Source organism: Eulemur rufifrons, chromosome 19, assembly GCF_041146395.1.
Source record: "Eulemur rufifrons isolate Redbay chromosome 19, OSU_ERuf_1, whole genome shotgun sequence".
NCBI lineage: Eukaryota > Metazoa > Chordata > Mammalia > Primates > Lemuridae > Eulemur > Eulemur rufifrons.
This window is the reverse complement of record NC_091001.1, coordinates 48,351,124-48,375,556: the sequence shown is the minus strand read 5'-3', so window position 1 is coordinate 48,375,556 and position 24,433 is coordinate 48,351,124. Positions and strand designations below refer to the sequence as shown.

General features: G+C 45.6%; 2 protein-coding genes across 4 annotated transcripts; one reads left to right on the top strand and one right to left on the bottom strand.

Annotated features, from left to right (window-relative positions):
- The first annotated feature begins 328 nt into the window (after window positions 1-328).
- MAT2A (methionine adenosyltransferase 2A) lies at window positions 329-6,864 on the top strand. Its single transcript, XM_069495214.1, has 9 exons — window positions 329-539; window positions 2,548-2,625; window positions 2,728-2,850; window positions 3,150-3,262; window positions 3,355-3,498; window positions 3,688-3,906; window positions 4,109-4,291; window positions 4,449-4,582; window positions 5,233-6,864. Exons 1-9 carry the CDS (start codon window positions 449-451, stop codon window positions 5,333-5,335), a joined length of 1,188 nt encoding a protein of 395 aa, XP_069351315.1. The 5' UTR covers window positions 329-448; the 3' UTR covers window positions 5,336-6,864.
- Window positions 6,865-7,282: 418 nt separating this feature from the next.
- GGCX (gamma-glutamyl carboxylase) lies at window positions 7,283-22,621 on the bottom strand. 3 transcript variants are annotated; one of them, XM_069495040.1, is made up of 15 exons: window positions 22,510-22,621; window positions 21,947-22,117; window positions 20,385-20,543; window positions 19,555-19,720; window positions 16,782-16,860; window positions 16,206-16,312; window positions 14,870-15,033; window positions 13,651-13,916; window positions 13,360-13,491; window positions 12,835-12,986; window positions 12,218-12,387; window positions 11,871-12,001; window positions 11,447-11,594; window positions 11,085-11,280; window positions 7,283-10,644 (listed from the first exon to the last, which is right to left on the bottom strand). In XM_069495040.1, the coding sequence occupies exons 1-15, from the start codon at window positions 22,550-22,552 to the stop codon at window positions 10,452-10,454; spliced, it is 2,277 nt and encodes a 758-aa protein (XP_069351141.1). In that variant the 5' UTR covers window positions 22,553-22,621; the 3' UTR covers window positions 7,283-10,451. The 3 variants fall into 3 exon arrangements, with proteins under 3 accessions (XP_069351141.1, XP_069351142.1, XP_069351143.1); XM_069495041.1 differs by having other exon boundaries at window positions 11,085-11,274; XM_069495042.1 differs by lacking the exon at window positions 21,947-22,117 and having other exon boundaries at window positions 22,510-22,620.
- Window positions 22,622-24,433: the final 1,812 nt, after the last annotated feature.

Sequence of the window (24,433 nt, the reverse complement as noted above, 5' to 3'; positions counted from 1 at the left end):
ACAGGGGAACCAGTCCATAAAGCCCTGGTCGCTTTTCCTCCCACATCGAACACGGAAGGGTACAAAAGCCCACCCCACTCACGTTTCCACCTGCTCGTTGTTTTATACGTGCTTGAGATAGCTAAATATTCCCTGGAGGAGCGGGTCTCCTTCGCTGCCTCCCCCCGCCTCGCAGAGTGGTTCAGCCCGGGCTCGGCTGGGCGCACTGCCCTTTCTCCCCGACCCCCGCGCGAGTGGCGCATTGGCGCGCGGCGCTGAGGGGCGGGGCCCGGGCTGGGCGCGCGCTGGCGCCTCTGTATAAATACTGGGCCGCGCCGCCCGCCGCCTCGTTCGCCCCGCGCCGCCCGCCCGCTTTTGGTAGAGTGCCGTCTTCTGCCTGCACGTTTCGCAGTCGCCGCCTCGCCGCTGCTCCTACTCGTCAACGCCACTTTCACTCACCGACACCAACATGAACGGGCAGCTCAACGGCTTGCACGAGGCGTTCATCGAGGAGGGCACATTCCTCTTCACCTCAGAGTCTGTGGGGGAAGGCCACCCAGGTGAGGTGACCAGGCCCCGAGCGAACTGGGGGCCGGGCCGGGAAGGGCCGGCTGATGGCGGCGCCCGCACGGGGTGCCCAGTCCGCCGGGCGGTGGGGAGAGCGGCGGCCGCGCGCCTTCCTCGTGGCGGTGCCGGTGCCGAGCGCGTGGCCGCCGCTCCCCTCCCCCTCCGCCTCCTCTCTTTTCCCCTCCCTTCCGGCCGCGCGCCTCGGCATGCGGAAGATTCCAGAAAACGAGAAGGGCGGGGGCCGCGGCAGCTTGAGTTCTGTTCCGGGAGGGCATTTTTAACTCCCCTCGGCCTGGCAGTCTGAAAAACCTCGAGTAGGCGACCCGCCCCGTCTGCTCGCGTCCGGCCCTCGGGAGCGCGCGCCCCGCATTGCAGCGGCAACCACGTGTTTGCCGCATGTGGCAGCTGGGCTAGGGGAAGCCGTGGGCCTCCCCGGCTGCCCGAGCCCTCGGTTTGCTGGGTGGGGTGCCCGTGCCTGGGGATGTCTTCTGTCTGTCTGTCTCCGTGGTTTCGGTCATTACTGCACAGTAAGGAATACGGACGTGCCCTTCGGCGAATGGGGCTTTGCCTTCAAGGTGACAGACTCCAACTAAATATAGCGCTTGTTGGAGAAGACAGTCCTTATTTGGACCATACGTGAAAAGGATGGGGAGCATGAATTAATAGCTGCCATTGCGTTGGGTTTCCTTTTAAAGTCTTCGGTGCTTTACCGTTAAGGCAAGGTTGTGCTTAAGATTTCCTTCTCAGGGCTTTGTCCGCTGAACCGCCATTATGGGGATCAATTTACACGTCAAGGAGTGAAGCTGTTTCCAGGAATCTTCGATCTCAGCCTGAATACATCACCTAGTAAAGATCGTTATTTTGCTATTTAGGCTGCTTTTGCCTTAGGGTGACCACAGAAACGTAGCTCTCTATTCTGATGGCTTTAGGATCCGTTTTTCTAGTTAGCCTACGTGCCTATGACGAAATCCCACATGCAACGTAGTGGTAAGAGGACAGACCCAAGATCCTGATGAGTGCCGAACGTCAGGTGTTAAAATAGTTGGTAGCTAGAAGTCTTGAGCCTCTGACTTGGGTGCAGTATATATATATACACGTTTTGCTTGGATTCTGTTCTGCATGATTAAAGAGAGCCTGGCAAAGTGAATCTGAATTTGGGGGAATATTCTCCCCCCTTCCCCAAAACAGATGACAAATACACTGGGGAGAAACTCAATGATACAGAATACATTTGGGCGTTTTCCAGTCTGTTGAGCACTTGTTCCTGGACAGCTTCTCTAACAAAATCAAATATTTGCTATTTTATTCCTTTTGTTAATAAAGTGCCTTTCTTTGTTTAACTCTTTAATTGAATTGTCTTGTTGCTCTAATTGGCCTTAAGATTCTAGAGACGTCTGCATGTGGTGCCTCAGTTCTACCAGACCTCTAGGTGCACGGGGGCTTTGCACTTATGGAATTGAATGTCGGGTATGATGTAGGGGAAGTACTATTCTTTAAGAAATAGATAAACTAAACAGTTCACCCTTCTAGTTGGAGTTACAATGCAAATGTAAATTTTGAGGGTAAAGTGCCTGTATCATAAAGGGTTAAGATATATATTAAATATGTTGGGGGGCGTTGTGGCTTATCTGAATTGGTGAGCTTGTGCCACTGTTAGAACTGTGTTGTCAAGTTTTCAAGTAACATGTAGCACTGTATCCAACATCTTTTTATTTTTTTTAATTTGTAAGGCAGAAAAAAACCAAGTGCAGAACAAGGATCCAGCATTTATTATTCAGGCAAATGGCTTCTGATAAAGCAGTGCTTTAATTAGACAGCATTTAAGATCTCCATACTTAATGCCACTGAATTGTTGACTTCAGGATGGTTATATGTCACATTTTAACATGGCTTTTTAAAAACCTCCAAAGATTTTACAGTGGAGTGATAGGGAATGGTGGGTCATGACATACTTATGCTGATGGTAAGTTAAAGAAATTGAGCCAGGAATTTCTTTTCCAGATAAAATTTGTGACCAGATCAGTGATGCTGTCCTTGATGCGCACCTTCAGCAGGACCCTGATGCCAAAGTGGCTTGTGGTAGGTTCAGAACATGTGCTTGCTTATCAACTGATATAAAAAGGTAACATCATGAAAGTTATTTTATAAAAGTGAGGTTGGGTTGAATCTCTCTTTTATTAGAAACTGTTGCTAAGACTGGAATGATCCTTCTTGCTGGGGAAATTACATCCAGAGCTGCTGTTGACTACCAGAAAGTGGTTCGTGAAGCCATTAAACACATTGGATATGATGATTCTTCCAAAGGTGTGTCTTAATGATTTTGTTTTCCTGAGCTTATTTTTCCAGATAAAGCTAGTGCTGAATGAAGAAACTATCTTTTAGAATGTTCCTGCTAATCACTAACTTGAGTTATGTGGTTTTACTATACTCGTTAAGCCTTTTGTTCCACCCCTATTGCATTTTCTAAAAGGTATAATGATGTTTTGGATATATCTGATTTCTTTAGCAGTATTTGGAACTCCAAATAAGGTACTGCTGTGACCTCTTTTTTTTTTTTTTTTTTTTTTTCCTTCTAAACAAGACATTGTGGTTTTTGTTTGTAGGGTTTGACTACAAGACTTGTAATGTGCTGGTAGCCTTGGAGCAACAGTCACCAGATATTGCTCAAGGTGTTCATCTTGACCGGAATGAGGAAGACATTGGTGCTGGAGACCAGGTATCCTGGCAGTGTGGAAGCTTTCTTCATCTCTTTTCTGCCGTTAAGTTCTAAAGCTTGAATTGATCACATTTGGTGACATTCTTTTTTAGGGCTTGATGTTTGGCTATGCCACTGATGAAACTGAGGAATGTATGCCTTTAACCATTGTCTTAGCACACAAGCTCAATGCCAAACTAGCAGAACTACGCCGCAATGGCACTTTGCCTTGGTTACGCCCAGATTCTAAAACTCAAGTAAGTGATCATAAAGCTAGATTGTCTCACATGTTAAATCAGCACAGAAAATACATAAAGTTAATTATAGCTGGCTAACTGAAAAAAGAATAGCACTTGTGTTTTGCTGTTTTGTAACTTAAGGTAGAGAACCAAGTATACAGCTATTGTTTGGTAGACTGATGTTCTGATGAACTGTGTTGCTGTTAGGTGACTGTGCAGTATATGCAGGATCGAGGTGCTGTGCTTCCCATCAGAGTCCACACAATCGTCATATCTGTTCAGCATGATGAAGAAGTTTGTCTCGATGAGATGAGGGATGCCCTAAAGGAGAAAGTCATCAAAGCTGTTGTACCTGCAAAATATCTTGATGAAGATACAATCTACCACCTGCAGCCAAGTGGCAGATTTGTTATTGGTGGGCCTCAGGTAATGTCAATTCAGTGTATTTTTCTGGATCTTTGGTTACTTACAAAGTTTTGCCTACTACCACCTTTTTTCTAGGCTTTCTGAAGCCTACATGTGAATCATCTGAGGACATTTGTTGAGTCATACAGAGTAGGCAACTTAATCTGGAACCACTGTGTTGGAAAGGATTAGGCATAGAGTGACTTAAATCCTGTAATTTCAGGGTGATGCTGGTTTGACTGGCCGGAAAATCATTGTGGACACTTATGGCGGTTGGGGAGCTCATGGAGGAGGTGCCTTTTCAGGAAAGGATTATACCAAGGTGGACCGTTCAGCTGCTTATGCTGCTCGTTGGGTAGCAAAATCCCTTGTTAAAGGAGGTCTGTGCAGGAGGGTTCTTGTTCAGGTATATATTCTTTTACATAACTGAAGTAATTAAAAGTCATGTAAGTGGGAGGGTATTTAGTAATCTGCTTAACTGCTTGTCAGTTTTATACCAGTGTATTACACAAGTTGTATGGCTCTTTCAATCACTGACTCTTATGACATTTGAATCCTTTTAGGTCTCTTATGCTATTGGAGTTTCTCATCCATTGTCTATCTCCATTTTCCATTATGGTACCTCTCAGAAGAGTGAGAGAGAGCTATTAGAGATTGTGAAGAAGAATTTTGATCTCCGCCCTGGGGTCATTGTCAGGTAAAGATGGTAAAGCCTATTGCTAGTGAAAATTGAGGGCGTGGGTGTATACACATATATACTACTAAAATGTGAGGAGGTAAAGGTGTGAAGAAAGACTCAAGTGGGGGAACACATTTTAATTCCTAGGACATGCTGATGTTTTAAACTGACTTCTCAATAGGCTTAGTTATTTGAGAAATCTAAAATTACAGTGGTCCATGGCTTAGACTAACCACCCTAGAAAGTCCTCCACGTTTGATTTTGTGCTCATCTTACCTGAGGTGGTTTACATTAAGAAACTAATAAAGATAAATGGGATGTTCATGGCTTGTTATAAAGAAAAAAAATATGGTAGGGTGTGGGTAGTGGGACCTTGGTAAGTATTATATGGTATCAGATGAGCTGTTGACAATTGAATTTCTCAGAATAATGACAAGTTTTCATATTTGTTGAGCCAAGGATGGAAAAACAAGAACTATAGTTACTAATAAGGACTGTGCAAGGAGTTTGGACACCAGGGAAGTAACACTTTTGCCACAAACTTTCTTCCTAGCATATCCCAGAGAACTGAACTCATTTGCCAGAGCCCTTGAAAATGAGTCTTGCTGATTGTTTTGCTTTATTTTAATTGAATGCTACATATTAAGTTACGGACTTGTATATTCCAGGGATCTGGATCTGAAGAAGCCAATTTATCAGAGGACTGCAGCCTATGGCCACTTTGGTAGGGACAGCTTCCCATGGGAAGTGCCCAAAAAGCTTAAATATTGAAAGTGTTAGCCTTTTTTCCCCAGACTTGTTGGCGTAGGCTACAGAGAAGCCTTCAAGCTCTGAGGGAAAGGGCCCTTCTTCCTAAGTTTTCCTGTCCTCTTTCAGCTCCTGATCAGTTGCAGTCACTCTAGTCAATGACATGAATTTTAGCTTTTGTGGGGGACTGTAAGTTGGGCTTGCTATTCTGTCCCTAGGTGTTTTGTTCACCATTATAATGAATTTAGTGAGCATAGGTGATCCATGTAACTGCCTAGAAACAAACAACACTGTAGTAAATAATGCTTCGAAATTGAACCCTTGTGCCCTCTCACCCAATGCTCCAAAGTCCTAATTGCATTGACTTTCCCACCAGATGCTGAAAATGTCCTTGTAATGTGCACGTAAAGTACCTGTAGTTCCACTATAGCCTGTCTGGCAATGCCACAGCCCTGTCAGCATGAATTTGTAATGTCTTGAGCTCTTATGAATGTGAAACCTTCCCTTATCCTCCCTGTAACTTGATCCATTTCTAATTATGTAGCTCTTTGTCAGGGAGTGTTCCCTATCCAATCAATCTTGCATGTAACGCAAGTTCCCATTTGGAGCTCTAGCCTGACATCAAAAAAAAAAAAGGCAGTTACCATTAAACCATCTCCCTGGTGCTTATGCTCTTAATTGCCACCTCTTTAACAGCACCAAATAGAAATGTCTCCACTTTCAGCTGTCTTTTGGAGGACGTACGTAATAAGGTTTTTATTTAGTAAACCAATCCTATGCATGGTTTCAGCACTAGCCAAACCTCACCAACTCCTAGCTCTAGAAAAACAGGCACTTGGCACCCTTGTGATGTCATACAGAGAAGTCACAGGGTAGTACCTGAGGGTCTGTAGGTTGCACACTTTGGTACCAGATAACTTTTTTTTTTCTTTATAAGAAAGGCTGAGTACTCCACTGCACAATAACTCCTCCCAGGGTTTTAACTTTGTTTTATTTTCAAAACCAGGTCCAATGAGCTTTCTGAACAGCTGGTGTAGCTACAGAGAAACCAGCTTCCTTCAGAGAGCAGTGCTTTTGGCGGGGAGGAGGAAATCCCTTCATACTTGAACGTTTTCTAATTGCTTATTTATTGTATTCTGGGGTATGGCGTAAGTACAGAGAAGCCATCACCTCAGATGGCAGCTTTTAAAAATTTTTTTTTTTTTCTTTTTTTTTTTTCTCTCTCTCAACACCATGATTCCTTTAACAACATGTTTCCAGCATTCCCAGGTAGGCCAAGGTGTCCTACAGAAAAACCTTGGGTTAGACCTACAGGGGGTCTGGCTGGTGTTAACAGAAGGGGAGGGCAGAGCTGGTGCGGCTGGCCATGGAGAAAGCTGACTTGGCTGGTGTGGTACAGAGAAGCCAGCTTGTTTACATGCTTATTCCATGACTGCTTGCCCTAAGCAGAAAGTGCCTTTCAGGATCTATTTTTGGAGGTTTATTACGTATGTCTGGTTCTCAATTCCAACAGTTTAATGAAGATCTAAATAAAATGCTAGGTTCTACCTTAATTGTGTCCATCATTCTTTAACAGTACTTTAGTATGAATACGACCTGAAATATCATTTATGTACCTTTAACCCTGGAATTATTGTAATCTTACCCATAATTCAGGAAAACTTCAATTATTGGGCCTGCTGTAAGGTTGTTTAATCCTGTTCGTGTCATTAAGAATGAGACTTGATCTTATCAATACACAGGCCAAAATTCATGCATGTCCTTATTACAGCAGCCACTCAATGCCATTAGGTTTCAACAATCTAAGACTTGGGTGGCTCAAAACCATTAAGGGCTTTAAAACCACTAATTATTATTACCTGTAGAGAGTAGTAATGGTCAGCATTATGCCTGTAAAGGCTATAGGTTTCATATTCAGTGCACATTTGAAAAGCTCTAAGATAGTTCACAATCGATCTCAAAAAATACAAGTGAATTAAAAGTGAAGTTTATTAAAAACAATTACAGTGAAAATGCTGTAAATTTACAAAGGGAGGCTTACTCTACACTTCATTTATGGCAGTTTGTGTAGAAAATCCATGAACCACAGCTGTCTTGAAACTAAGTGCTAAAATACAAAAGACACTTCACATAAGTTTCCACCAACACTGTAAGATCCAAGGAATGCCTGCTTTTGCCTGCCTGGAGGCTTAAAAGCCTAGAAAGAAGGGGGAGGCAAGGTTTAGCTCCTCTCAGGAGGATCAACGAAATTTATAAATTTTTAGAAGTTATCTTTCACCGCTTTAAGGTTAGGTTCAGTATTGGCTAAGGAAACAAGATCCCCGGTCCTCAAGGAGTCTGCAAAGGACAGTATTGTCCTCTGCCCAGCTTAGGGGAAAATGAAGGGGATGGCACCCAATCAGGAATAAAGATTCAGATGCTGTGGGTAGAGTAAAAAGAGGATTGAGACAAGCTTTCTGGCTAATAGGACATTGATGGACCTTTCTCAGAATGACTACAATTGCACAGGGCCTGATTCCTCCTGCAATCTGGGTAATGACCCAGCTCTACACTGAACAGCTTTTCTTACCAGTGTTTTCATGATCACCTTTTCTCTGTACATTACCCAACCCCAATATTCTCCTTGGGAAAATGAGTCACAGGTGATATATTAACAATTGGGGAAGGAAGCATCCTTGCCCATATTAAGGAAAAATACTTTTCCAAGAGTCCCCTCCCAAGGTAAAGACCTACTTATCAGTCAAGTGTGCAGGGGATTAGGGGAGCAGAAGGAAATAACTGGCAAAGTACATAATGCCAAGGCATGTTCTACTGTGTTACTAAGAGAATCTGCAAAAGGAATGAAAGCCAGTGTCCACCTGACCTCCATTCTTGCAAAGTGATGAGGGTACCCTGTGCCACAGCCATTGTTAGCCCATGCAATGCCTTGTATGAATCAGAGGCATTTCCCACCAGACCTAACTTGGCCTCAGTGAGGTACCCTTACTTAGCCTCAATTTGCACTAAACATGGTGGCCCTGACCTAGGCTATCCCTAACTAGATGCCAGTATAAAGGTTGAAAGAATACAGAGGTGGTGAAGAAGAAAGATTCAAGAAGCATGTAGGAAGTAGAAGTGACAATTTTAAGAAATGCAAAGAAAAAGAAGAGTCAAGGCTGATGACTCACAGATAAGGCTTGGGTCAAAGTATAATGCTACCATTCGCTAATAAAGGAGAAGTAGAACTGAGTTGGGGATGGATATAAGTTCTGTTTAAGACAGACTGAGGTTAGCTCCTTCGGATATCTGGATGGAGCTTAGATCTATAGGTCTAGGGCACAGAAAGGAAATCTATGTAGCATCACTGGAAATCATGGAGTAGTCACAATCATCTAAAGTATGTACAGTGAAAAGGCACCTGCTTAGGAAAGAACTCTGGATCGGGAAGGCCGAGGGGAGAGATAGAGGTCGTGGGAAGAGACGCCTGCAAAGAGAGACAGTCCTTTATGGAAGTTACTGAGACATCCAATTCACTGCCAGTTTCTGCTACAAAACCATGAACTCCCAAAGCAGGGACACCCCCCCCCCCTTTTTTTTTTTTCAAATCATCACTCTACGCTCTCTTCCTAGCTTGGTGCCAACACCGAATTTTCACTGGACTGAGAAGCTTCCTGAATCAACTTTGCACATCCAAACCTACAAAGTATCGGTAAACATTCCCTAATCCCTTACCAAGTTTGGTTAATTCTTACATCACCTTCTGCTCACTAAAGGCTAGAATGATAGCGAATGTTCAGCTTATTTTCAGAGAAATACTATTGGCAATCACCTAGTTAGTTTAAATTTGATGGTGCTATTCTGACTACTCTCATAATTGCTAGTGAAAAACTTACTGGCTATACAGCTAATAGGAACAAAGAAGGAACCAGAATTGTAGTAAAGATAAATTACTTTGTGTGCATTTAGAACCTGATTGCCATCCTAGTCATACTTCTAATTAAGAAGACAAGTTTTAAGCTACATTACTTAAGGCTTTTTGTCAGTAAATCTGAAAATTACAAGTAACAAGAGTGTAGGACCTTAAGTAAAATGAACTTAAGTTCAAACCACTAGTCCCTCCCTCACTAGCTATATGTATTTGGGAAAATTATTTCACCTCTCAGCCTAACGTGATAATGCAGAAACACTGGTTCATACTGCGTAGCACATACAGCAAAGCACTTGGAAACATGTTAATTGTAGTACGATGAATCTCTTTCCTCAAAGAGCCAGTCACTTTAAACCTGACTGTTACCCTCTTATCCTAGGACATTTACACATTGCTTCTAACCTCTTCCTGACCCCTCAATCTTGGATTGATAATCCTTATCCTTGCTTTATTTCCTTACTCCCCTAAACTATCATCTCTAAATTAAAGAGAGCTCTGGGCTGGACACAGTGGCTCACACCTGTAATCCTGGCACTCTGGGCGGCTGAAGCAGGAGACTGCTTGAACTCAGGAGTTCAACACCAGCCTGAGCAAGTACGAGACTGCCATCTCTACTAAAAATAGAAAAATTTAGCCAGGCGTGGTGGCCTGTGCCTGTAGTTCCAACTACTGGAGAGGCTGAGGCAGGAGGACCACTCAAACCCAGGAGTTTGAGGTTGCAGTGAGCTATGATCACACCACTGCACTCTAGCTCAGGCTACAGAGCGAGATTCTTGTCTCCAAAAAAAAAAAAAAAAGAAAGAAAGAAAAGAAAAAACAGCTCTGGACAAGGAAAAAAAAAAATCTGAGACAGGCTGGGCACAGTGGCTCACGGCCAAGAGGAGAGGATTGCTTGAAGCCAGGAGTTGGAGACCAGCCTGAGAAACATAAGTGAGACCCCCGTCTCTACAAAAAATAAAAAAACTTAGCCACATGTGCAGGTGTGGTGGTATGTGCCAGTAGTCCTAGCCACTTGGGAGTCTGAGGCAGGAGGACTGTTTGAGGCCAGGAATTTGAGGTTACAATGAGCTATGATCACCTCACTGTACTCCAGCCCCAGCGTGGGTGACACAGTGAGACCCTATCTAAAAAAAAAAAAAAAATCTGAGATAATTTTTTCCAAATAAATGTCTGTTGCATACAATGGGCCTATGACTGGTTGCTCCCACATCTGCACCTGACATCTGGCCTTCCTTAGAACTCTGAGTGGACAGGATCAGAATTTGACTCAAGAGGATCAGGATTTGAAGATTCCGTGTTTGAAGGACTCAATTCTCCAACTGGCTCAAAGGGTCGCATATTGGCATAAGTCACCTCTTGGGCCAGCTGCTCCAGGGAAGGGCGGCCTAATACCAGATTGCGAAGTGAAATACAAGTCATCAGGAAGCTGAAAAACAGGACAAAGGCCACCCAGTCCAAACTCTGGTTTCAACAAAAGAATTTCAGCCAAAGCCCTTAGGGGGAACCTGGTACTAGCTCCTCTCACCCAGGCATAAATGAACCACCCCCCTACCCATGACCCTCCACCTCCCAGCTGGAAGGGTACCCCACTCCTTATGAAGTCTGGTAAATAATACCAAGGTAAGGTAGGAATAACCTGAGGGAGGTTGGAGATAAGCTGAGGCAAAACAAGACAGCAGGCCATCAGACATAGGCCACTTATTTGCCTGTTAAATTATGGAGAGGAGAATGGAGATGGAAAAGATATCTAGAACTAGACTGTCATTTCCTGGGAGAAAGTCTCTAGTGTTACCTTCACCAGAGAAAAGTTACCAAGTTTGCAAACATCTGATGGCAATGACTAGTACTGCTGTGGGAGAAACTCACCTGCGGCGAAAGACATAGAGCTTTCGCAGCAAGAAACGGAAGAATCGCACATGCAAAGGGCTATTTCGCCGGCGTTCGATCTCCTGGCGCCTTTGTTGGCGTCTAAGAAAGGTCTGAACCAGAGGTGTTGGTTCAGGGCCCCCTTTTACTTCCCCTTCCAACAAAGGCTGCAGCTCTGGAGGTAAAGGCCCTGTTTCTGCCCAGAAAACAGCAAAAAGAAATCACTGAGATGGATCACTCTCTCAGAACTCCCCTTCCCTCAGCTAGAGACTTCAAGTTCATTTTTTATGGCTAGATCCTCATTCATAACCTTGACTTCTTGAAACCAGGATCTATCTCTGCCCAAATGTTCATATACTCACCACTTCCATTCTCCACCTTCTCTTTTAATTCTTGTAGATATGCCAGATCTTGCTCCAGTGCGACCTCTGTGGTGTTGACATAGATGTACATGTAACAGGAAGGACTAGGAGACGTTGTATACACTTTATGGTACTCACCAGCAGGCAACTGACAAACGAGAAAAAAATGGATACATTTCACTCTCTAACCATTCCCTAGCCAGCCTGTGGGCTCCCTAGGCTATGCCGCCCGGCATCTTTCCTCTCACTGTATTTTGGAGTCCCATGTAACTGACCTCTAGAACCCTGGATGAGGCTCCTCACAGCCCCAGGGTCCCTTGCTTTTTGAGTTCCCACTGTATTACTGCTATGGTAAAGTATTTTAGCATGATAAACGAACCCTGCTCATCTAAACTTTCTGCCACTGTTAATCCCAGGGAAATACCTGCATTTTCTCTCCTTCCTGAAGAGTCTGGTTCTTCTGTTCTGCCACCAGCTCCACAGTCACTTCCCCCTGCAGCAGCTGGATGCTGGTGTTGCCTAGGTCTTCACTCACAAAATTCTCCAAGTGCAGCCCTGCCAGGGGCAACAGAGTTCATCATCCCACTCCATGGCAGAGTGAAATCACTCCCAGCCAGAACAGAGACCTCACACCTTCACCACCATCACCCCTTCAGGTTTCAAAGACATTCCTCCCACTAAGAATGCCCCCTGCCCCAACACCACATGGAATGACCAAGGAAGCCAAGGAGGAGGAAAGATGGCAAAGCCTCTCCTCACTTTCCTCCATACCAGGGAAATCTGCAATGAAGACCACCTCAGTGTGGTTGTCCAGGCTGCTCTTGATTTCCTGCAACTTGGCCCTCCAGGGAGACAGGTCCATCAAGAGTGGCTGCACCCAGGGTGTGCGCTGGAAGGGGGACCAAGCGGCCTGCACGATGTCCACACGGGGGTCAAAAATCCTTAGGAAAGAAAACCATGCTCTAAGGAGGCAACAGCCACCCCACCAACCAGAACTACTAGTTCTGCTCCTTTCATCATCTTTCCCAGGGAGAGCGAATAGGGTTTCCGAGTAGAAAAAATGGCCTGTGTCAGCATGTTATTGCCAGTCCAGGGCGCAGAGAGAGGGAGAAAGAGATGTGGAGCACTGGGAAGAATGGAGGATAGTGGCTACCTGAGGAAATCGCATTGTGTTAACAGTGTCTAAAAGAACAAGTTAGCTCACTTTTCTCCTAGATGATGGTGCCCCCTACTGGAAGCAACCAGCTATGCCCACAACCAGATCAACAGGACATGCACTAGAGGAAGGACAGCCTTTCAAGCAAGACAACACCCGGGAGCAAGGGCTGTTCATCTTAGTAAAAAGAGCTGTGCTTCGTTTTTTCCCGTTCTCTGCTCCCCTTGCCCACCTCTGCTGGAAGCGGTCATTGATGGAGACCCAAATATCAAAGTAGATCTGGGGCTCAGTGACATTGTACTTGGGAAGCAGGCGGCTCAGGCAAGTGGCATATTGCTTCAACATGTCTGCATGATCCTTCCATCGCCGGCTCTGTGTGAATACCTGCCCCAGACCCCCACGTTAGTCCCACCTCATCATCAACTTCTGGGACAGGTCATGCACTGCCAATGGCACAAAGAGATTCCTGCCTGCTGCCCATATTGGCCAGGAAAAAAAACAGATCTTGTCTTTGGGGATGCATTTTTCATTGCTGGGCTAGTGGTATTTACCTTTCCTAAATACATCTAATCTCAATTCCAAGAAGCGACTGACATTGCCCTATCTCAACCCACATAAAAGAATGTTCAATTTGGCTCTTGAGAAAGGGCAGAGCAGACTCAAATCTGTTTCACTTTATGGTGTGTAGGATAAAACCAGACCCCAAAGCTCAAAGGGGCTCTGAAAAACAGTAAACTGTCAGCATCAGATGTCTCACCCCAGGGTTAAGGTAGCCAAGCTCGCCAGTGCGGCCATCACGGTAGGTGATCTTCACATGCTGGTGAGAGCGGGAGTGCACCATCATGTCCCAGGAATAGCCATACAGCCCATTTGTCCAGTTGTTATAGCCCTGGAGAGGGCAGAGGGGGAATCAGCTCAATGCTTCCCACACTGACCTCATCCTCTACCAAGAAGTGGCTGCAAAACCAGCCCCACTCTTTCCCAACTATTGTCACCTCTGCCACTTTCCAAGCCCAGCGTCTGTTGCACACCCACAGCCCCTACAAACCTGGGTAAGAAAATGGGAATAGGGTAGGAAGAGCTGCTCCAGGAGGTAGAGCAGGGTGAAGGCAGCTCCTAGCTGATGGCGCAGCCCTGGCTTCTGGCCACTTTTGGCCCGGCTCCTCTTGTACACACAGGAAGCACTGGGCTGAGGGGCAGCCTTGAGGGGAAGCAGTTCTTGCAGCCTTTGGGGGCAGTGGGATACCAGCTTCCGAGGCCACTCAGGGTAGCAAAACAGAGGGCTGCTGGCCAGCATGACATAGGGGAACATCCCTAGGAAAGAAGGGAGGATACATGCATCTCAGCAGTTTGGTTCAACCCCCTCAGCCCTCTTATCTTAGGAAGCCTCTCCCAAGTGCTCCATTTAAAAGGAAAGAAGTTTTTGGCCGGGTGCAGTGGCTCACACCTGTAATCTTAGCACTCTGGGAGGCTGATGCAAGAGGATCGCTTGAGCTCAGGAGTTCGAGACCAGTCTGAGCAAGAGCGAGACCCCATCTCTACCAAAAATAGAAAAATTAGCCAGGCATGGTGGTGCCTGCCTGTAGTCCCAGCTACTCTAGAGGCTGAGGTAGGAAGATTGCTTGAGCCCAGTAGTTTGAGGTTGTAGTGAGCTAATCATGACACCACTGCACTTTAGCTGAGGCAACAGAGTGAGACACTACCTCAAAAGAAAAAAAAAAGGGGGGGAAAGAAGTTCTTTACTGCAGCATATGGGCACAGTGGCTCACGCCTGCAATCCTAGCACTCTGAGGGGATTGCTTAAGGCCAGGAGTTTGAGACCAGCCTGAGCAAAGTGACACACCATCTCTACTAAAAATAGAAGAAATTAGCCAGGTGTGGTGGTGTGCACCTGTAGTCCCAGCTACTTGGGAGACTGAGGCAGGAGGACTGCTTGAGCCCAGGAGTTTGATGTTGCTGTGAGCTAGGCTGATGCCATGGCACGCTAGGCTGGGTGACAGAGCGAGATTCTGACTCACAAAAAAAAAAAAAAAAAAAGTTCTTAACTGTAGGATATGTATTCTTCCCAGAAATTCCTTACTATAATACCACATACTAACTGAGCCCAGAAACCCCAAACATCTCATCCCCATTTATTCCCACTTCATAGTGACTACTTTGGGTTCAATTTAGCTCCTACTCCCACTAACCATCTCTCCCTCCCAAACCATGCCTCTGGCCAGTCCCTCCCTGCGGCTCATGTTTCCTACCAGGCTACAGGTACTGACCAATGCTGAAAAGCTGGGAATTCATGCAGTGGAAGTAGGACACAAAGAAGAGGCCAATGGATCTTGAGGCATCAAAGAAGAGCAGGAAACCAGCTGAGAGGTCAAGCAGGAGCCCACCCCAGTGCACCACCAGCAGGCTAGTCAGCTCCTCGGACAGCAACAGTCTGCAAACACATGGAAACAGTTCAAGTGCTGGCCCACTGGAGAACCCAGCAGTCAAAGCACAAACACGCCTCTGCTACCCGAGTGGGTGTGTAAATGCCTAAGTGCCTAATCTGCCCACCCACAAAGATGCTCTACAGTAGAGCTTCCCAATCCCTTTATATTTTCACACAGTTTAGGTGTCCAGTTTTTTTCAACATACCCTATGTAATAAGCAAGGGCAGATCTCCTAGGACAAAATTTGATTGACAAGTGTGTATTGCAGGGGGCAAATTCCTCACAGAGGTCATGAGTGAGAAGAGACTTTAAAAGGTGAATGCTTGGCTAACGTAAGAATGAAGTCAAACTTCAGATACTGGGAAATAATAGGGAAGACAAAAAAGAACAAAGTAAAACAAGAGAAAAGAAGAAATGGGAAAAGGAGAGACATCAGAAACTCTTTGTTTTGTGGAGCTGGTAATAATGGTTTTAGGCTGAGCACAGTGGCTCATACCTGTAGTCCTAGCACTTTGGGAGGCTGAGGTGGGAGGATCACTTGAGGCCAGGAGTTCAAGAATAGCCTGAAAAACATAGCGAGACCTCATCTCTACAGAAAACAGAAAAATCAGCCGGGTGTGGTGGTGCACACGTACAGTCTCAGCTACTTAGGAGGCTGAGACAGGAGGATGGCTTGAGCCCAGGAGTTTGAGGCTGCAGTGAGCTATGATCATGCCACTGCACTCTACCCTCTACCCAGGCAACAGAGTGAGATCCTGTCTCAGAAAAAAAAAACAAAAAGGCTTTGCCAGAACAGGAACAGTGACTGCCATGTTGTCAGTACTGACTGGGGAACTCTAATGAAAGGCTAGAGTGGCAAACAAGGACACAAGCACCATCCAAGGCAGCTGCTGGTGCACTGGCTCACTTACCTAGTTCTGGCTCTTTTCTTTCCTTTTTAAATTTCTTTTCCTGTCTTGCCCATCTACACCATAAGTCTCAAACAGACAGGTAGGCCTCAATCTTTTAATATCATTGACTCTGCCTTCTGCTGAATGGGGAGATGAGTGGACAGAAGAAGGCATGTGGCAAATTGAGACAAAGTAGGAACAGCTGCTATTATTGCAGACCTAAGGGAGCTGAGTCACCTGTCCTGTACCTGTACCTCAAGGACGCCTCTACCCTGATTGCCACTCACTTGAAGGGACTGAAGAGCCAGTGCCGGGACAGGTATTCCATGGAATAGCCTTCAACCCAGTCTGCGTCCAGCTTTTTCACACCCGCAATGAAATACACAATGAAGATCTACAAACACAAAGTGCAACACGCATGTTCAAACAGAAAAAGAACTTTTTCTACAGGTAGTCAAGAATAAAATAAATGCTGATCTCAGTCCAGGGCCCATGGAAGAATAGACTCATTCCCGTATTCATTCAGCTCAAATATTCACTCATCCAACAAGTATTTATTGACATCCTACAGATATCAGGCACAGTATTAGGCACCAAGAAAGAAGACACGAAGCATAGACATAACCTATTCTGTCATGGGGATTCTAATCTAGCAGGGACAAAGCTCTATTCATTCCATAACAAGATGAGAGAATTCAGAGATTAGGGGATTGGAAAAAGCGGAAAAGTCAGCCTAGCTTTCCAGCAAAGCGTAAAAAGAGAAGATCCAAGGAGGCAGAAGAGAGTGTAGTCTGGCAGTGGGATAACGATGTTGACCACAATGGGTGTCAAGGAGCTCCTCCCTCTGTTTTAAAATCCCGTACCTGGCCACGCAGCACTGCATAGTTCCAAAGGGGCACATGAGCATTCCTCCTACGAGCATTCAGCAGGCCATCCACCGACCTACACCACGGGAGGTAAGCATTGGGAAGGGCCGCTTAGTCCAGCCACATCTCCATCTTTCCTTTTAAACCTGTAATCCTCTCTATCCCAGGAACATCTCCATCTCCTCCCTGGCTATTCTGTGACCCTTAAGAATTATATGAGCCAGGCCGGGCGCGGTGGCTCACGCCTGTAATCCTAGCTCTCTGGGAGGCCGAGGCGGGTGGATCGCTTGAGGTCAGGAGTTCGAGACCAGCCTGAGCAAGAGCGAGACCCCGTCTCTACTAAAAATAGAAAGAAATTATATGGACAACTGAAAATCTATATAGAAAAAATTAGCCGGGCATGGTGGCGCATGCCTGTAGTCCCAACTACTCGGGAGGCTGAGGCAGTAGGATCGCTTAAGCCAAGGAGTCTGAGGTTGCTGTGAGCTAGGCTGACGCCACGGCACTCACTCTAGCCTGGGCAACAAAGTGAGACTCTGTCTCAACAAAAAAAAAAAAAAAAAAAAAAAAAAAGAATTATATGAGCAAACTGCAACAGTGATTATCGTTAAGTCATAAAAGAAATATTACTAGTAAGTTAAGACAACAAAAGTTCAGTCCTTATCATTGGCTCACAATGAAGTTTGTCCTAATGGATCAAATCAGGAAAAGAAGACTATAATGCTAGTAAATGACTGAACAAGGGAAGGAATTTGAGGGAGCGTTTAAAAAGCTACATGTGGCTGGGTGAGGTGCCTCACGCCTGTAATCCTGGCATTTTGGGAGGCTGAGGTGGGTGGATTGCTTGAGGCCAGGAATTCAAGACCAGCCTAGGCAATGGCGAGACCCCATCTCTATAAAAAATACAAAAAAAAAAAAAAAATTAGCGGGGAATGGTGGTGCACACCTATATTCCCAGCTACTCAGGAGGCTGAGGCAAGAGGATTGGCTGAGCCCAAGAGTTTGAAGTTGCAGTGAGCTATGATGATGTCACTGTACTCTAGCCTGGGCAACAGAGGAAGACCCTATCTCCAAAAAAAAAAAAAAAAAAAAAAGGCTAAATGTGTGTAAATATATATATAGCATATTATCTTTGAAAAAAACTTAAAACACTCAACTACAGAATAATGCATGGCATAAACTAACATTTCATAGACCTAGGGCCGGGCGTGGTGGCTCACGCCTGTAATCCTAGCACTCTGGGAGGCCGAGGCGGGTGGATCGCTGGAGGTCAGGAGTTCGAGATCATAGACCTAGATTCCACGATCCAATTCAAGAGGGTACCTGCTAACAGCTTATATCCTGGAAGAGAAGTGATAAACCCAGGCTACTAACACCAGATGTATTCTGGGGAAGCAGAGGCAAAGCAGATTTTCAAGAAGTAGAAGCTGGAAAAGGGGCAGCTTACACTTGGTCAAGAGCATTGGACTATTGCTTCCTTTTCTTAACTGCTATGTAACCTTAGGCAAATCTCTTACTTCTCTATGACTTAGTATCTTCATCTATAAAATGTGAACACCACTATGGACCTTTATAGGGTTTCAATGAGGAAAAATCTTTAATGTTTTGTATAGTGCCTGCCATGTGGAAAGCCCTGAGTAAATGACAGATAGTTTTTTCAAAACATATGAAGTCACAAACACAGAACTTTTCAAAGATATTCTGTCAAAACTGCCTGTTGGCTAGGTGCAGTGGCTCACGTCTATGATCCTAGCACTACTGGGAGGCCAAGGCAGGAGGATTGCTTGAGGCTAGGAGTTTGAGACCAGCAGCCTGGACAACATAGCAAAACTTCGTCTCTACCAAAAAACAAAAACAAAAACAAATTAGATGGGCACAGTGGTGGTGAGCACCTCTAGTCCTAGCTACTCAGGAGGCTGAGGTGAGAGAATTGCTTGAGCCACAGAGTTTAAGGCTGCAGTGAGCTATGATCAAGCCACTGCACTCCAGCCTGGGTGACAGACTGAGACCTTGTCTCTAAAAAAAAAAAAAAAAAAATACTGCCCCTTAATTCTCTATGATCAGAGCTAGTCTGAATGACTTTAAAGTTTTACAAAAGGGGTATCTGTACGTGTGTATTAACAAATGAAATTTAATGACTGTTAACGAATTCAGTGTTTGAGATTTTTTTCCCTATACTCATTTTATTGACACCTTGTATTTATTTTTCCCTTAAGAATGGAAAGAATCCTTAAGGTCATCTGCCCGGCCACCCTGTCTCCAAATCCCTTCTCCATCTCCCCTGAGAGATGGTCACCAGACAGCAATGCTGAGCACCCCTAGAGGGCTCTCTCCTGGTGACATGACCTCTGCCTCACAGCAACTTCTACTCTTGGCTCTAACTCTGTCCCTCTGGGCTCACACAGGGAAAATCTGCTCCCTCTTCCACATGACCACCCTTAAAGTATCTGAAAACAGTTATGTCTGGCTTTAGTCTTCTCTTCTAAGAGGGCTACAGGAAGTGGATAAATCAAGGCATCTGAGGAGATATGGAAAAAGTGAAGGGGTGGGATAGAGCCATTTTGCTTTTTGTCATCCCAAGTGTCCCAACTAGCAGGCCCTTTCCCCTCCCAAATCCATCCAAATCAAAATGTGACCTTGTAATCACACTTTGCAAAGCATAGTTGAAAATATGCTTACTGGGGCAAATTCTAGAACTTCACTGGGCCCCTATCTCTGGTAACCATCATGACCCAGCCAACCCCTCCCCTGTGTTCCCCCAGACTCGTACCAGTAGTGGTTTGCATCCAGGAATGTCAGCTGGAAGGCCAACAAACCATACAGATAGGAGTGGTTGTTCCATGATGTCTTGTCCAGGAGAAACACATACCAGTACGGCAGCAGGAATAACACACAGCTTATCCGGTAGCACAGGCCCAGCATCATGCCCAGTGCTCCTGAGATTGGTGGGAAGAGGATTAAGAGGTCAAAGGGGTCACCACAGGCCCAGCTTCCCTAGAATAAGATGTGGTTGGGATTAAGAAAAGTCATAAGGCATTTTGTAATAAGGTAAAACTAAATGAAAATTAAGTGCTATTTTAATATTTTGAAAAGAAGAGTTATGAGATCTCAGCTCAGATGACACACAGGTCAGCAGCATGAAACTGAATCACAGGAGTGAAATAAGGTGCCCAAGACCTTGGTCATTTCTTATTTCTGTATTGTTGGCAGGCCAGTCAATACTCCCATCTCGGCCGGACACAGTGGCTCATGCCTGTAATCTTAGCACTCTGGGAGGCCGAGGCAGGAGGATTGCTTGAGCTCAAGAGTTCGAAACCAGCCTGAGCAAGAGTGAGACCCTGTCTCTACTAAAAATAGAAAAATTATTCAGGCATCATGGTATCCTCCTGTAATCCCAGCTACTTGGGAGACTAAGGCAGGAGGATCCCTTGAGCCCAGGTGTTTGAAGTTGCAGTGAGCTACAATTACGCCACTGAATTCTACCCAGGGTGACAGAGTGAGACTCTGCCTTGGAAAAAAAAAAAGGATATTAAACCTCACTCTCCCCACTCGTATTCAAAAAAAAGAAAATACTCCCATCTCTCCCACAGTTCCCCTCACCCAGAAACATGATGGTGTAGACAAGATACATCCAGTCAAGTGGCAGTGGGTGCAGAGCATCCAACAAGGGGAAGCGGCACACATCCAGCCCATCCAGGTATCTTCGGTCCAGAGAGCTGAGTCCTCGCTCCTGGGGAATGTCCAGCACCATCAAGAACCCTGAGAAGACAACAGGGGAGGGGACCTCAGCTAAGGAAGCAGAATACAGTGGAACACAGTCAAGTATGTCCAGCTCCAGGGTCAGACTACTTTTCTAATCTTGCTTCTGCCATTTATTCAATATTAATTATTGAGTGCCCACTCTGTGCTAGGCATTATGCCAGCTGTTTCATCTAGAACAGCCCTTGAAGCTCGGTAAGCTAATTCCCCTTTTGTGAAAAGGGGGCTCATAACACTTTACAGAGTTACAGAGAGTATTAAATGAGAGAAGGGTACAAAATGCTATGAAAGCGAGGGTTTTGGCCAGTGTAGTCGCTTACGCCTGTAATCCTAGCACTCCGGGAGGCTGAGGCAGGAGGATTGCTTGGGCTCAAGAGCTCAAGAGCAGCCTGAGCAAGAGCGACATCTCATTTCTACTAAAAATAGAAAAAATTGGCCAGGCATAGTGCCGCACACCTGCAGTTCCAGCTGCTCGGGAGGTTGAGACAGGAGGATCACTAGAGCCCCAGAGACTGAGGTTGCTTGCAGTGAGCTATGAGGATGCCACTGCCCTCTACCCAGGGCTATAGAGCAAGACTCTGTCTCAAAACAAAAACAAAACAAAACAACAACAAAAAAACCCAGGGTTTTGATAGTTATAAAGACCCATCCTACTCGGCTTCAGAAAGTGCTCTAGGGGGTGCTTTTCAACCTTTTTTGCTTCCTGGCACTCTCAGAAAACAGTAGTAATTGGCCAACACACTGGGATGAACAGAAGAGGCTACTAAGAGCAGGAAGCCAGCTGGGGTTAAAGGTTGAGACCTCAGGACTAGTCACATTTGGGGCTGGTTAATTATTTATTGGGATACACCTAGCCAGTGTGCTAGAGGGCACTTAGGAACCTCCCTGGCCCCTATACAGATACCAGCTGCCACCTATTCTGCCTCCCCCCAGTTGTGACAACTAAAAATGTCTCCAGACATTGCCAAATGTACCCCAAGAAGCAAACTGCCTCCAGTTTAGAACTACTGTGCTAAGTGAATTAATTAATCAGCACATGTGCTGTGGCCTAAGAGTTAGGAAGCTCTAGATTAGGAAGTCACAGCTAAAATGTCTGACCCATTACCCCTGCTGTTTCTCTGATGCCCTTAGCATAGTTACTGGGCAACCATGCTACATGCAAATGTGTCCCTGCTCCCTTGCCTCTGTATTTCATATAGCCTCAGATCAAAGCATTTGTGGCCACCAAACCCTAACTGGAGGAGGCAAAGCCAGGTTTGATCCTAAACTTCACAAAGACTTCTTTTATATCAGTATCTTCAGCTCTGAGGAAAAGGGAGCTAAGTCTACTAGTAACCAAGAAATGGGCAACTGTCATTCTCCAACCCACAATCAAACTGCTCCCAACCAGAAACTAGACTCACCAAAGAGAAAACGAAAGACAGCTAGGCTTGCAGGATCCGTTGGTCGATTTAGCAGGGTTACCAACCTCCGCCAGCTGGAAAAATCTGTCCACTCAAAACCCAAGAGTTTCGCCATTCGGCTGCCCTGCCTGGGCCCTGAGGCCTGTCCAGCCTTGTCTTTCTGTAGTTTACCTGCAATCAATAAACGGACACAATGTGTGCGTGTGGGAGAGTGGAGGCAGGCTCCTCCCCAAATCACAGAAATCACAGCCCCAGTAATCCCAGGGCTTCTCCGCCAACCTAGGCTCTCCCACTGATCTGAGTACGGGAAACATCCCTGCAGTGCAGCCCCTCCTCCGAGATCCCCCAATGTCCCAGAACCCCTCAGACTACAGCTCCCTAACCGCAAAGTGCCCCACGTGTCATCACCATCCAGAAGCCGCAGACCGCAATCTCTCAGCACGCCCTCTTCCCCACTGAAGCCGCCTTCACCAGGTTCCACCGGGCGTCCTCCTGCCCCTGCCCCGGCCCCTCTAATACCAGCGCTCTTCTCTCTCCGCCGGAGGGCGGGGTCGTAAGCCTACCTGAGCTGGGCGAGGCCCGCGAGGACCGGGCAGTCACTGCCATGGTTCTACCCACGCGACGCAGGTGGACCACAGCAGTCGCAACTGAACAGCGGCGCCGCGAGGATTTGCTCCCATAGGCTCCGCCTCCCGACACATCAGCACCTGCGCGGCCGGCCGGAAAGTGCTGGCACTGTCGTAAAAGGCCCCGACCGGCGGCGCGGAGCTCCTGGTTTGGAGACGGCGCGGAACGAGGAGCCTTGGGGCGGGGCTGCACGTCCGCAAAGAGGCGTGGGTGGGCCTTGCCTCACACAGTGAGGGAGGTCAGTGCCCAGGGTATTGGTAGACCCGCTTGTCTCCGGGCGTACTGCCAGTCTTACCCCTGAGGCCTTCGGAGGCTCTTCTGCTCTTTGAATTCTAAGACGACTCGGCGCTCCTCAAACTTCCTTGGGTCCTTCTCTGACCCCGTTAGTCCTCTCCAGGTTGTAGTGTCCCTGAAGTGCTCCCTGGCTTGAAGAGTGAGGCTCAAAGGGCAGACTCTTCTTCCCCAGAGAGTTGAGGATGCTCTTGGAAGGGCTGCTGGGGCTTAGAGTCCCTTCATTCTCTCTGCTAGTACCTGCGAAGGACCCAAGGTTTGGAAGCCGCAGAGTAAACGGGAACAACCTAACAGAAGAGGGGATGCAGAGCAAGGGAACGTTCTTAGGCGAGTCTTGAGCAGAACTGTATTATGACACCTCATTTTCTCCACTGGGATTAGCCAGCTGGATAAGAAGGAAGCGTCCCAGAGTAGCAGTTCTCAAACTTTGTGTCTTGGGACCCATTTGCACTATTAGAAATTTTAGAGGACCCTAAAGAGTTTTGTTTATGTGGATTGTATCTTTTGATATTTGCCGTATTAGAAATTTTTAAGTTGAGAAAAATTTTAAATTTGTGTTTCGTTAAAAATACAACAAGCTGTGTACAGTGGTATATGCTTATAATCCCAGCTACACTAGAGGCTGAGGCAGGAGGATGGCTTGGGCCCAGGAGTTCCAGGTCAGCCTGGGCAACATAGCAAGATCCCATCTCTTTAAAAAAATACTCACAAATAAATAAAAATACAGTAGCCACCTGAGCCTCCTGTAAAACAAAAAAATACATGTTTGCATAAATAACATTTTAAATTGAAAACATATTTTCCATACAAAATGAAGAGTAGTGTTGTTTTACATACAAATCTCTAAATGTCTGGTTTAGTTGAAGACAGCTTATTCTCATATCTGCTTCTGCGTTTGAAATATTGTTGATTGAAGTGTATGCAGGAAATCTGACCTCACAGATATTTAGTTGGAAGAGAGAAAAGCATTTTAGTAGTCTTTTTAGGTAATTGTGGATATTCTTTGATACCATACTTAAACTTACAAGTTGTACTTTTTTAATGGTTAGTTGAAATGTGGAATCTGAGACCATATCTATGAATTTTAGGCTCTATTACATTAAAATCATTGGTATATCTTAAACTTTGAATGGACCTTTTGCTCATGTGTGATTTTGTAAAATCATACATATGGCCATTTGGAAAACTGGTTAACTGAGTTTAGGCAGATCTTCCAAATGTTGACATATTTCATTTTTCAATATCAAAAATACAACTACTGATCTTATCAACAAAGTCTCCTAAATGGGAAGCTGTCCAGCTCACTGTGGCAGATACAAGTTTCCCAAAGTTCTGATTTGCACTTGAAAGCTCAGATTTTGTCACTGACAACAAATACTATTTTTCGTTTTCCTTGAAGAGACGGGCTCATTCTGTTCATTTTTGAGAAAATATCTGCTAAATATGCCAGTTTGAATAACCATAGGTTGTCTCTCAGATGTCCCGTCAAGTACAATGATGTTTCATTATGGGGGAAAAAAAGGCAAAACCAAATAAAGATGCTCAACATCTTACATCATTAGAGAATTG